Below are 13,798 nucleotides of genomic sequence, written 5' to 3'. Positions count from 1 at the left end.
TAATTTTTCCCCGTGGGTGCTCCAGCCCCGGAGCACCCAGGGAGTCGGTACCTATGGCTGTTACCACTCAAGAGAGATATCTTGGAGTCACTGTGGATAGTTCTCTGAAAACATCTATTCAATGTGCCACGGCAGTCAAAAAAGCAAACAGAATGCTGGGAATAATTAAGAAAGGGAGAGATGATCAGACAGAAAATATCATGTTGCCTCTATGTAAATCCATGGGACGCCCACATCTTTAATACTGCGCGCAGATGTGGTTGCCCCATCTCAAGAAAAAGATCTATTGAAATTGGAAAAGGTTCAGAAAAGGGCAACAAAATTATTAGGGTTATGGAACGGCTTCCATCTGAGGAAAGATTAATAAGACTGGGACTTTTCAGCTTGGAAAAGAGATGACTAAGGGGGCATGTGATAGAGGTCTATAAAATCATGACTGGTGTGGAGAAAATAAATAAGGGAGTGTTATTTACTCCTTCTCATAACACAAGAACTAGGGGTCACCAGATGAAATTAATAGGCAGCAGATTGAAAACAAACAAAAGGCAGTATTTCTTCACACATCACACAGTTACCCTGTAGCAGTTTGCCACAGGATGTTGTGAAGGCCAAGACTGTAACAGGGTTCAAAAAAGAACGAGGTGAGTTCATGGAGGATAGGTCCATCAATGGCTATTAGCCAGGCTGGACCGGGATGCAAAACCATGATCTGAAGTGTCCCTACCCTCTGTTTGCCAGAAGCTGGGAATGGGTGACAGGGGATGGATCACTTGATGATTCCCTGTTCTGTTCATTCCCTCTGGGGCACCTGGCACTGGCCACTGTTGGAAGACAGGACACTGGGGTAGATGGACCATTTGTCCAATGCAGTCTGGCCATTCTTAAATTCTTATTTACTAGCTATGTATTATTTACAAGGCCACTTGTGAATTCACACTTTGTCCATTGTTAACCTCTGTTTCCTTACTTCTGTTTTCTTTCCTTGTTCATCCAAGGCCTCCAGTTAGGAGGAAATTAGCTAGATGAAAGGACACAGGAGTGGAAAGGTGATCCAGAAAGGAAAGGGGGAAGGGAAGTAGGGCCGGGGAGAAGAAGCGGAGTTCAAGGAAGGCAGGTGGAGTGAGGCTGAGGTGAAGTGACTGGGAGGGACAGGCTGGAGTGGGTTGGTGCAAGAGACTACCAGTCTGATGACATCACTAGTGTCCGAGGGTGCCTGGTTCAAGACCTGCTAAGGCTCTTGATATGTCTGCACCTGCCAGGTTTAGTTTCTCTGGCTTCCAAGGGTTGGCTCCTCCCTGAAATTTTAATTCTCCAGCCTTCATCGCTTGGGAGGGAAGAGTAAGGGGGAGGCACTGCAAAGGACACCCTTGCATGGTTCTGGCTCCAGGGGGTGCTGCGAGAAGGGATGACCCAGCTGGGTCCCATCTTTCCTCCTACCCCTGCAATGCTGCAGGAGTCGGACCTGCTGAGGCGGCTTCTGGGTCTACTCCTAATAATTTGAGAGTTCCTGAAACCACAGGCGCCAGCTGCCTCCTTGTGCAGGGGGTGCTCAATCCCCGCTCCGCTCCGCCCCAGGCCCAGCCCCTACTTCACCCATTCCCTCAATCCCCCACCCTCCGCCTCTTCCTGCTCCGCTTCTTGCCACCCAGTTCTGCCTCTTCCCCCAGCGCGTCCCATCCCTGCTCCTTCCCCTCCCTCCAGCAGAACAGCTGATCGCAGTGGGTGGGAGGCGCTGGGATGGGGGGAAGGAGCTGATCGGTGGGGCCGCCGGTGGGTGCTAAGCACCCACTAATGTTTTTGGAGCACCCGACAGAGTTGGTGCCTATGTCTGAAACCACCATGGCACAAAAGGGTGACAATGACCCAAAACAAAGGTCATAAAGTATTTCATGGGAAGCTTTAAATGCAGGATTTGTCCTGTACTGTAGATAATTCTTTCTATTACCTCCATCTGATCCTTCATTTCTGATGTGAGTAATTTGCAGCAGAAGTGAGGGGAAGCTGATGCTGTGTGGAACAAAGGCAGTTTTGGGACTAAAATGAGTCATGTTCAAAGCCACAGTTTACTGGTTTGGTTTTTCTGAACAGTTTCCTCATGACAGGCTTTACTTTTATTATTATTTATTAGCTGTGTGATCATGGTGCCTAGAGCTTTGGGCATGAGCCAGGGCCCCATTGTGCCAGGCATTGTACAGACAGAGAAAAAAGACAGTCCCTGCCCCAAACACCTGACAATCTACGTGGAAGACAAGAGACAACAGATGGGCACCGACAGGCTGCCGGGGGAGCACAAGGAAACATAGACAATATTAGTCACTACGACAGGCAGCGGTTTCAGCACACCAGCACCCTACCCATTGTCACTGTTTTTGTGGGCCTCATGGCAAAGGAGGGTTCTGAAGGAGGCTAGTGAGTTAGGTTTGCTGATGTTTACGGGAAATGCTTCCCAAGTGCGTGGCACAGCATGGGGAAAGCACAGAGGTGTTTCAAAATGTAATAAGTGGGTGACAGAGGCTTACTTCATGGTCAGCTGGGGGTGGGATTCAACCTTTTGATACTGAATGAAAGATGATACTTCTCTCCTGCATTTATTTCAGCACCTTCTATACTTACTGCCCATGTAAACCAGTTTCTGGAATGTCTGTGTTTCCCATGGGACCAGAAGGGAAGAGGGGATGTGAGAAATGTGGCACTTTTTGCACCACACTTGTCCCCAGAGAAGAGAAGGAAAGAATGAAGATGGATACAGAATGAGACACAGCAGAATTTGAGTGCCCTGGAAGGAGGGAATAGAAATTGTGGTCCTTTGTGGAAGACAAGGCGACTGATGGAGGTAGAACTAAGCGGGAAGACAGATGAGGGGTGGCCAAGAAACAGAAGAGAATGGGAAAGTGAAAGAGAAATAGAAACACCAGAGACAAAAATAGGAACATAAAAGACCAAATAGAAATTTGTTGGGGGGAGGAGAGGACGGACACGGGCACACCAGAAAATAAGAAAGAAAGGACAAGTGAGGAATGAAAGGATGAGCTTCTGGTAAAGGTACTAGCATGGGACTTGAGAGTTCTGGGTTTAATTCCTTGTGTGACCGTGGCAGGGGTGAAAGTAACTTAAAGGACTTACCGGTACACTGGAGTCCCGAGCAGTGGGCAGGGCCTCAAGCAAAAGAGGCGGAATCGTTAAATCCCCGGGCCCTTTAAATCAAGATTCCCTGAACACGCGGCGGACCGGCTTTGAGAACCACTGATTTAAAGGGTCTGGGGATTTAAATCAAGATTTAAAGGGCCCGGGGCTCCGGCGGCTGCTACCACAGCCGGAGCCCCGGGCCCTTTAAATCTTGATTTAAATCCCCAGACCCTTTAAATCAGTGGTTCTCAAAGCCAGTCCCCTGCTTGTTCAGGGAAAGCCCCTGGCGCGCCGGACTGGTTTGTTTACCTGCCATGTCCGCAGGTTTGGCCAATCGTGGCTCCCACTGGGCGGGGTTTGCTGCTCCAGGCCAATGGGGGCTGCGGGAAGCGACGCGGGCCAAGGGACGTGCTGGCTGCCCTTCCCGCAGCCCCCATTGGCCTGGTGCGGCGAACCGCAGCCAGTGGGAGCCACGATCAGCATAGCCTGTGGATGCGGCAGGTAAACAAACTGGTCCGGCGCGCCAGAGGCTTTCCCTGAACAAGCGGCGGACTGGCCTTGAGAACCACTGCTTGAAATCACAGCCCAGCTCCGCTGCCAGAGCCCTCGGGTAGTGGCAGAGGCCCAGGTCTCTGCCAGTGATTTAAAGGACCAGAGACTCCCTGCTCCCACCACCGCAACGGAGCCCAGGGCCCTTTAAATTCCCGCCAGAGCCCTGGGGGCTCCCGGCTGCTGCCGGTACCCCAGGGCTTCAGCAGCAGGGCTCTGGCAGCGATTTAAAGGGCCCAGGGCTCCAGCCGCTGTCGGGAGCCCCAGGTCCTTTAAATCACCAACCTGGGGAAGCCAGTACGGTCGATGGTGTACCGGCTCTTGCTGATACGCCGTGCCAGACCATACCGGCTTACTTTCACCTCTGGACCTTGGGCAAATCATTTAATCTGTCTGTGCCTGAGTTCCACACACAAGCTCTTATCACAATTGGAACCTGAACTTGCTTAGGGCTTCTAGGTACAGTGTAATACAACTTAATAGGAAAATCAAATGAGGGATGGAGAGAGTACTACAAAAAAGGAAGTTAACAAAATAGAATAGTGAATTCTTTAAAAAAAATAAAAGGAAAGTCACTAAAAAGGGAGGAAAGAGGGATAAAATAACCAGAAAAAAGAAAATGGAAGTCTAAGGAAAGATTGCATGTTGGAGAAATTAATAAAACAACAGGCATGGGTGGATGGAGCAAAACTATAGACAATTAAGGACCATAGACTTTGCTGAAGAGTAGGGTGACCAGATAGCAAGTGTGAAAAATCAGGACAGGGGATGGGGGGCAATAGGTGCCTATCTACGACAAAGCCCCGAATATTGGGACTGTTCCTATAAAATCAGGACATCTGGTCACCCTACTGACAAGGAATGGCCAGTCCACCCTTAGTCCTATGGGGCGAGTGCATAGACAGTGGTTTGGATTAGTGCAGTGTGTATTTGGGTTTGGGGGATAGGATAGGGATCGCAATATTTTAATTTTTCCAGGGTGAGCGCTGGTAAAATGTCAGAATACTTCAGTACATCAAGATTCAGGATATGATCTGATGGAGGGTAAATGTTTTCATGAAGAACTGACAGAAATATGTTCTCTATGTTTAAATCCTTCTCTGCAGAGGAGATAAACCACGATGATCCAGTTCAGGGCACCCCTGTGAAGGAAACACATACCAAGATGGAAGAACTGGGGCAGAGACTCGATGAAGTGCGACTGAGTACACAGTACTGGCTGCCCAAACTACAAGACAAATTGGGGATTACCTCCGCACATGCTTTGAAACACCTAAGATATGAAGACTACTTAAAGCTGGAGTGTGAAGTAGAGCACCCATGGGAAAAGCAGGCTCTCCGAACTCTACTTAACATAGCAGAGAGCAAGACAACAATGAAGCAGCTGCAGGGGGAGCGCTTGGAGATGCTAAAGAAGAAGCAGGAGCAGGCTACATTGGCACTTCAGGGATTGAAAGAAATGCAGGAGAAAGGCAGAAGCCGCCATGAGGAAGCTGTAAGAAAGAAAGAGGAGGAGCTGCAGGGAGTTATGGACATAGCACCACAGTACTGGGCACCACCTGAGAAGTGTTTGAAGGAAGTGATAGAGAATGTGCACAAACAATTAGACCTCCTGGAGGAGACGGTGTCCCAGAGCAAGAATTTCCCTGATAAGGACCTTTTGAGATGGGCATCAGGAGGGCTGGCCCTGCAGGGCATTTACAAAACCAACAAGCTTGCAGAGATGGTGGAGAAGCGAGAGCAGCTCATAGACATCCCAGAAGGGTTCAAGCTCTTTGGTCCAGAGCAAGGGCCATTGTTTGAGAAGAAGGAGTTTTCATCTGCCGAAGCAGAGTCCTCATTCACCAGGACCATGGAAAATCTGGGCTTCAGCATTAGCGTCACAGCCAAGGGTGGATTTTGGGGGTTTAGTGCTGAAACCAGCACAGATTACAGCAGCTCTTCAGGGTCCGAACAAACCCACAGATCCCGCTCAGAACACACCTACATTTGCACCACCAAGTACAACTACATCCCACTGGCCTCAGGCTACTTCCCCAAGGCTCAGCTTCGACTTTCCAGTGCAGCACTGCAAGAATTAAAAGAGATCGAGCAGCTTTTGAGTCACACCCCAGAGCCGGACAAGCTCAACATGCTGAAGAGCAGGGGCGGGAGATTCTTCAACCGATTCGGGTCTCACGTAAACCAGGGTCCGCTTCACTTGGGTGGGATATTCTGGTGGAAAGCGTCTTCTGAGGGATTCCGGGCAGAGCAGCTGGACGAGGTGAAGAAACGAACATCTGATGCGCTCAGCTCTTATGTTGGGGGCAGCTATAGTGGCTTCGGTTGGGGCGTTGCAGCTGGTGTTACTGCATCAAAATCAGGTTCTGAAGCCTCATTTCAGGGCACAGATAGAAAACAAATCCAAACAGAGATTCAGATGTTTGTGACTAAGACAGGAGGCCCACCTGGAGTGGATTCACTCACAGCATGGAAATCTGGACTATTGGCCAGTAACAAAACCTGGAGTGTCATTGACCGAGGCTTTCAGCTAATTCCTGTGTGGGAGATAGTCCTGTCCAGTCACAGACAAGATTTTAGTGATGTTCATCAAGTCAGCAGCAGCCTCAGAGATGCCTATGAAGTCCTAACTAACCAAAGGGTCGGTACTTTGTTTGGAGAGGGATTAGTCAGTGCAGTGGATGAGGCCAGATCATTCTTAGAGGAAATGAAGACCTGGGAAGTCACTGGGGATGAAGAGCAGCTAGTGACACTGAACAATTTCAAACAAAAGCTGACTGCAAAAACTAAGAACTACAGTACATGGATTAACATTTGCCTGTCGGATAAGGTGCTTCAAGATTTCCTGGAAAATACAGTTTCACTGTGCAAAGATTCGCCTGCACAAAATACTGAATACATCAAATCTCTACTGCGCTGCCTTCTGGACCCTCATGTCTATTCAGTTAAGAATTTCCCCAAATCTTCCTCCATTATGCAGTGGATCTTTCATGAAGAAAAAAAGCAGCAAAAAAATACCTCTCTCTCTGAATTTGCTGATTTTACTCAAGTCCTACAGGAAATGAAGAATTACATACAGGAAGTTACTTATGACCCTATGTCCTCTGCAGAAGCAGTGCAAGTAGCAAAGGTAAAGGCCACCTTAAATGTGAGCTTAGCTTTGTCTTCCTTTCTGCAGGCTCTAAGGGAGAGAGAGCAGACAGATATTGAGCTGTTATTGCTCTCCATTGCAGCCAGCACAGGATACCGGGTGGACAGTCACACTTTTCAGTATCTCCTCGGGTGCCCAGAAATTAACTTCATATTGCAGGAAATGCAAACAGCACAGGAGGAATATTTGACGCTTAGGGCTCAGGATGTTTCCAGAGCTCAGGCTTTCCTGCTGTTGGTGGGTCTGACTGTAACATTTGAATGTAAAGACACGTCTCCAGAGGAAAAGAACAGACGTTTAGCTTTTATGAAACATCAAATGGGAAACTCATTGTCTACTGAAATGTCAAATGTCCTTAAAAAGCACAGTGCATGCAGTGATTGGGACATACTGGAAACAGACCTGAATTGCCTCAAAAATGGGGACTTTGAAGCCACAAATGATGAGTTGAAGAAACAGGGTATAATAAAAGAATTAGAAGGCATCTGCCGAGGAACAAAACCTTCAAATCAACCAAAATCAAAACCTGAAGTGAAATCTAGCAATGTTAAAATGTATGAAGCTATTGAAAACCAAGAGTTTCTCAATTTACTGAAGAGACTTGGACTTGAAAGTTGCTATCCAAAGAAAATGGGGACAGCAGACTTCCATGTCATTTACAAGACCTCTTTACATGACAGCCAGCCCAGCACCGAATGTGAGCTGCCATTTTACTTTTTGCAAAAGCTGTTGATGGTGGACTATCGGGTAAGATACCTCGTTTACAAAGATGACATAAAATCTAAACAAGGAACAACAAATACACTGACCACCCTAGAAAATGAGAGTGGATCCTCAGATACATTTGATGACTTTTTTAATGATATCAGTCATGGAACCAATGAATCTGTTACAGATCAGGCACACATACACCCAATGGACATCCAGATGGCAATTTTTCATTGTGCAGATGATTTCATGAGACAATATCTTTCAACAAAGCTCGCTTTCTGCCAGTTTGCACTCCCACTTCTGGTGCCAAATCCTTGTACTTCACAAATAGAATTCCCTCTTTGGTCCCTTAGCCAAGTGACAAAGAGCTGGAAGGGTGCTGAGAAAACAGGAACGGAGACTAGGTTTAAAAATTATAAAAAAATGATTTATCAGGCAGCTATGCCCATGGTGTCCTTCATACGGATTGGTCATTCTTCTTCTTCTTCAAAGTCCCAGATCCTGAATGCTCTGCTGTGTAATCACAAACATGACATCTTTTTCCACCGTCATTGTAAAGGCAGCAGCAAAGATTGTCTCCTGATGAATGGGGTTGTGGAAATCTTCTGGTATTGTCCAGGTGGGAGAGACGATGACAGATTTGACAACTGCGTCGCATTCACTAATCTGCATGGAGATGCAAGGCAGCATGAACAGCAGGTCAAATTTTTACAGGAAATTTCTTCTGTTAATGTGGTTCTCATATCAGATGTTGATCAAAATGATAAGAGAGGCATGAAAATTATACATGACCTCTGGAAATCTCAAAAACCTTTGATCTGTCTTTTTGCTGAAAAAGAGAATGTTGTTGCTGGCAAATCCAGACAGAACATAAAAATAGCCATCAAAAACAGAAATGAAGCAGAGTTAATAGATGAACTGATGACAACAATCAAGGATTTACTAGCAGGTTCAAACATAACTTGCAGTCTTGAGAACAGTACAAATATTGCTCGCCAGCAAGGTTTTGTCATTGATGAAGATGAAGAAGAGTGCACGAAAGCCAAGACAAAGGCACGGGTTCTGATGACGCTCTTGAACAAGACTAATTTATATGAGATAAAGTCAAAACTGTTGCCTCTGCAAGGAGAATTGTGGCACAAGTGGTGTCAAAAGGACAAGGAACTTACCCGCTTGCAGGAGAAAAGAAACAGAAGCATTGAGCAGCACCGGGGCCAAGTTGAGTCAGACAAGCATAAAATACGAAGCAATCAGTTAAAAAGAGCATTCCCTCTCAATGATCTAATGAAGTCAGTGCTTGAATTTCTCCAGTCACATCCAGAAGCCACCAAAAAATATTTCCTGCAGTGGATGAAAGTATTTATGGATGACTTGTCCTCTGACTGCCTTACAGAACTTCACCAAGAATACCACAGATTGTGGTCTCAAGTCCTGGAACTAAAGAAAAAAGGAGAAAATGATTACTTGAAAAATGCTTTGCTAAATAAATTAGAAACACTCTCAAATACGATAATTGATTCTACAATTGGCCTTGAACACATTTTGAGAGAGGTAGCTCAGATTTATGAGGCTCTGGATTCAATGAAACAACAGGATGAATGTTTTCTTGCACTACCTCAAATTGCAGCTGACCTGATGGTTTCAGGTTATCCCATTGAGCTGATGGATGGTGATGCGTCATATGTGCCATTAAAATGGGTTGGAGCAGTTTTGGACAAATTAATTGAGAAGTTAGGAGACGAAAAAGTGTTTGTTCTTTCAGTGCTTGGCACCCAGAGCACTGGAAAGTCAACATTGCTAAATGCCATGTTTGGTCTTCAGTTTAGTGTCAGTTCAGGGAGATGCACCAGAGGAGCATTCATGCAACTGATTAAAGTGGAGGAGAACCTCAAACAGGATTTGAACTTTAGTTATATACTAGTCATTGATACAGAAGGGCTCCGGGCTATGGAGATGGCTAATAAACAGTCATTTAATCATGATAACGAGCTAGCCACCTTCGTTATTGGTATTGGTAATATGACTGTGATAAATATTTTTGGTGAAAACCCTTCAGAAATGCAAGATGTCCTGCAGATCGCTGTCCAGGCATTTCTGAGAATGAAGCAAGTAAAGCTCTCCCCAAGTTGTTTGTTTGTGCACCAGAATGTTGGAGAAATAACTGCAAAAGAACAGAATATGGAAGGACAAAGACGCTTCCAGGAAAAACTAGATGAAATGACTGTTACAGCAGCTCAGCAAGAGTTCTGTGATGTAACTTGCTTTAGTGACGTTATCCGATTTGATGTGAACACCCACATTCATTACTTTGCTCACCTCTGGGAAGGGAACCCACCAATGGCACCTCCAAACCCCAGCTACAGCAAAAATGTGCAGGAACTAAAAAGCAAGATTCTCTTGGCTGCCAAAAAAGAATCTCAGGGCAGTGTTTTAAGGCTGTCAGGTTTAAAAGTCCGCATTAGTGATCTGTGGAATGCTTTGTTAAATGAAAATTTTATTTTCAGCTTCAAGAATACACTGGAGATTGCAACGTACAAGAAGCTAGAAATAATGTTTAGCCAATGGACCTGGCAGTTGAGAAGTCACGTACTAGATTTGCAAATGAAACTTACGAATCGAATTAGGAATGGAGAAGTGCACTCAGTCACCAAAGGAAACCTTGAAGAGCAAATTCAAGGAAATTATGGTGTCATAATGAAGGGTCTAGAAAAGTATTTCAGTGAAGACAAAGACTCTGAAATGTTGATTCAGTGGAAAGGAAGTATTGAACTGAAACTGAGAGATCTGAAAGAGTCACTCATTGTTGAAACTAAGAGGAAGTCTGAAGAACTTATTGAACTAAAGAGGAACCAAAGCAAACTGGATGAAAAGAAGTCAGAATATGAAAATGAGCTTCTGAAAAGAAGCAAAGAGTTGGCTCTGTCTTTAAAAGGCCAGGAACTAGGTGAAGCAGAACTGAGAGCGAACTTTAACTTGTTGTGGATCGAGTGGGTGACTGAAGTGGCTTCAAATGCTCCACAGGCTGAAGAGTCTGATATTAATGTTGATGTAGAAAATATCCTTCTAGAGCATTTTAAACAGACTAATTTATTAGGAAAAATTAAGAATTTCCCAAAAAAGAATACGTTTTCTGTTGATTTTTCTAAACATATCAGCATGAAGAAAAAAATGTTCCTTTTCAGCCACAGTTTAGATGAATGCGACAAAAGCAACATTCAGCAAGTTACTGATGGCATCATTCAGGCTGTCATAGCAAACATTGACAAGAAAGAGCAGCAGAAAATGGATTACAATCGAAGTTACATTCATGAAATATTGCAGGAAGTAAGGCGAGGTACAGAATCATCTGCACCCAATGACTCAAAATACACATTTAATGATGACTACAAGATAGATTTATCCTTGTATCTGTGTAAAATGGCAGCAGAAAGATTTAAAAACATGCACACAGCATTTAAAAAAGCAAATGATCCAACCATCTATCTGGAAAGTAAAAGAGAAGATTTCTTTAAATGTTTTCAGATTTCCTGTCAAGGAGCCACATCCATCACAACATTTGCTGATTTCTTATGCACCAAGCTTTCTAAAGCTGTCCGCCAGGCAGTCTATGACAAGACTGCCATTAATGTAGCCAGTGAGATGCGGTCTAACCATCCTGCCCTCAATGCCAATAGATTCAAACTAGAAATCTATATTCTGAAATCCCTGGCAGAGGAGGAAAACTTTGAGAAATACAGGCAGTACATTCATTTCCCAAAGGACTTTTTTGAGAAATTTATCAAGAAGTGTGTTGATGATTATTGTTTAGACAAGAAAGATCAAAGATTGAAGGATTTCTTGGATATTTCCCTTGATCATTTCCAGAATCTTGTTCATGCAGCTATTCGTGACTCAACTAAAGTTGTCAAAGACAGAAGTGGCAATGTATCCTTATGGTTAGATGAATTTTGCAGAAGACTGGGAGATGTCTTAGACCTTCCCAGAAGTGATCTGAAAAGCATTGAACATCAGGAGACGACAGATGTAGAATTTCTTAAGGAAGCAATGAGTAAAGCATTGGATCCTGTGCTAGAAAATCTGAAAAAAGACTTTGCTGTCATTGACATGGAGCCATTTCAAAGAAAACCACACAAAATATTAGCTGAACAGCTCTGTGGGTGCTGGGAGCCGTGTCCCTTTTGCAACGCTCTTTGCACAAATACCATATTGAACCATGATGGAGATCACAGTCTTTCTTTCCATCGTCCTCAAGCTACAACTGGCATTCGGTGGCATAAAACAAATCATCTAGTTACTGACATTTGTTCAAGTCTTGTCGCAAGTAATTGCTCATTAGTGCTGGATGAAGACCGTAAAATTCCATACAAGAATTATCGGGATGCAGGACCTTGTTATTCCAAATGGAGCATCACACCTGACACCTCTGTGCAGCCTTACTGGAAATGGTTTGTGTGTCATTTCAGGGCAGAGCTAGAGAGTTGGCACAGTGGGAAATTTGAAGGCAAAGGGGAGATCCCTTCTCAGTGGAAACAAATTACGAAAAAGGATGTCCTCTCTGAGCTGGAAAAGGAGTTCTAAGTTAGTCAGAATGAAAGATTCTAAGCCTGATAGCAAATTCGTTGTTCTAATTTGAAAGTGTATGAAACAACTGTATTTTCAAATATTATTCTTGTATTTTGATTTAGGAAGATAATCATCCAAGGTAAACTATATTTAATCTCTCATAGAACTCAGAGAAATATAAGACTATTCATATCAGTGTACAGTAGTGAAGTTGCCTCATTATAACGTCAGAGCCTTGTAGCTTTCCTAACTACAGTGATATAATTCACCTGCCTGTGTGTTAGTGTATAAAGAAAAAAATTCCCTGGTGTGAGCATATTATGAAAGATTAACTCGCTCAGCAAGAAATAGCCAGATGAAGAGCAAAGAAACGCATTAGTAAATACCATTTTTATAAAAGGTTATGATCTGATGCCAATTTCCCTGTGAGAATTATCTTTGACTTTAACCCAACGAAAGCAGGATATTAAAAAAAAAACCTGGAAGACCTAAAACACAATGGTGGGATGGCATCAGATACCTGTCCATTATGGGCAGCCTACTTCAGAATGTGCCAGATTTGGTTCACGACAGAACATCATAGAGGCGCATAACACATTTGGTGGGCTCCATCATGCCCAGACAGCATGAGAGCTAACTAAAGTGCAGAAGTATTTAATGTACACTGCCATGTTTGATTTTACATGCACAATCTGGGTACAGTTACATTATGGTCAACAGTTTTTTTTAAAATTTATAATATTCTGGTATCATAGAATCATAGAAGATTAGGGTTGGAAGAGACCTCAGGAGGTCATCTAGTCCAATCCCCTGCTCAAAGCCCAACTAAATCATCCCAGCCAAGGCTTTGGCAAGCCAGGCCTTAAAACCTCTAAGGATGGAGATTCCACCACCTCCCTAGGGAACCCATTCCAGTGCTTCACCACCCTCCTAGTGAAATAGTGTTTCCTAATATCCAACCTAGACCTCCCCCACTGCAACTTGAGACCATTGCTCCTTGTTCTGTATATCTGGATAGAGAAGTACTTTGTATGCAAGAACCATTTACTTTAACATTAAATTCCAGTTTTTCATCATTGAAGTATGGGAGTCTTGTTTATCTAAACTTGTAATAGCTGCAGTTAGCAGAAAGTGTGTGTGTCTATTTGTTGACCTATGACCCTGCCACATCTTGTGAGTGACTTTTTGCTTTGCTATAGGCAGAATGACGTTATAGCGGTACAAAATCGATGGGTATATATTGCTTATTGGCTTGGAATGTGCATTGGGGCAAGTAGGTGAACATAACTGACCGGTTTATTAAGCTTGCTATGCTTACAGGCCTGTTGTATTGGTGTGAGGCCTTGTGGCAGTAGTTATGTTAAAGGTGGAATTTTAGATTAAATGAGAACCGCAAAACACAAATTCTGCCCTCTCATTCTGGGAAGTTAAACAAATGATCATGAAAGGGCCAGTACATGGCAGGGAGTTTTGGGGAGCATTAGCAACCTGGTTGCTGTGCAGTAACTAGGAAGTTGGACTGCATTTATGTATTGGAATTATTACGAGATTATTAAGAAATGAATGAGGTAGCTTATTAATATTAATGATTAAGTTGTAGTTATGAAAACCCAAAAGGCCACATATGGATAATAGGCGGGTATCAATCTTATCTTATTATGGTCACGGAAGGTGGTCAATATAGTTATATATCCAACA

At 44.1% G+C, this 13,798-nt stretch overlaps 1 protein-coding gene across 2 annotated transcripts in view; it reads left to right on the top strand.

The window, feature by feature from the left end:
• LOC311518471 (interferon-induced very large GTPase 1-like) overlaps positions 1–12,180 on the top strand; it is a 32,037-nt gene extending 19,857 nt beyond the window's left edge. Inside the window, exons 1-2 of one of the 2 annotated variants that reach the window (XM_084624312.1) lie at positions 2,702–2,833; positions 4,782–12,180. In XM_084624312.1, the coding sequence (XP_084480438.1) occupies positions 4,841–12,115 (7,275 nt within the window). In that variant the 5' untranslated portion in view covers positions 2,702–2,833; positions 4,782–4,840 and the 3' untranslated portion in view covers positions 12,116–12,180. Of the gene's footprint in view, positions 1–2,701; positions 2,834–4,781 lie in introns of those variants that run through there. The other variant, XM_084624311.1, reaches the window with a different exon arrangement.
• The last annotated feature ends 1,618 nt before the right edge of the window (positions 12,181–13,798 follow it).

The sequence above is a fragment of the Lepidochelys olivacea genome, assembly GCF_965140295.1.
Source record: "Lepidochelys olivacea isolate rLepOli2 genome assembly, chromosome: 3".
NCBI lineage: Eukaryota > Metazoa > Chordata > Testudines > Cheloniidae > Lepidochelys > Lepidochelys olivacea.
The sequence above is the reverse complement of the archived record's forward strand: the minus strand, read 5'-3'. Positions and strand labels throughout refer to the sequence as shown.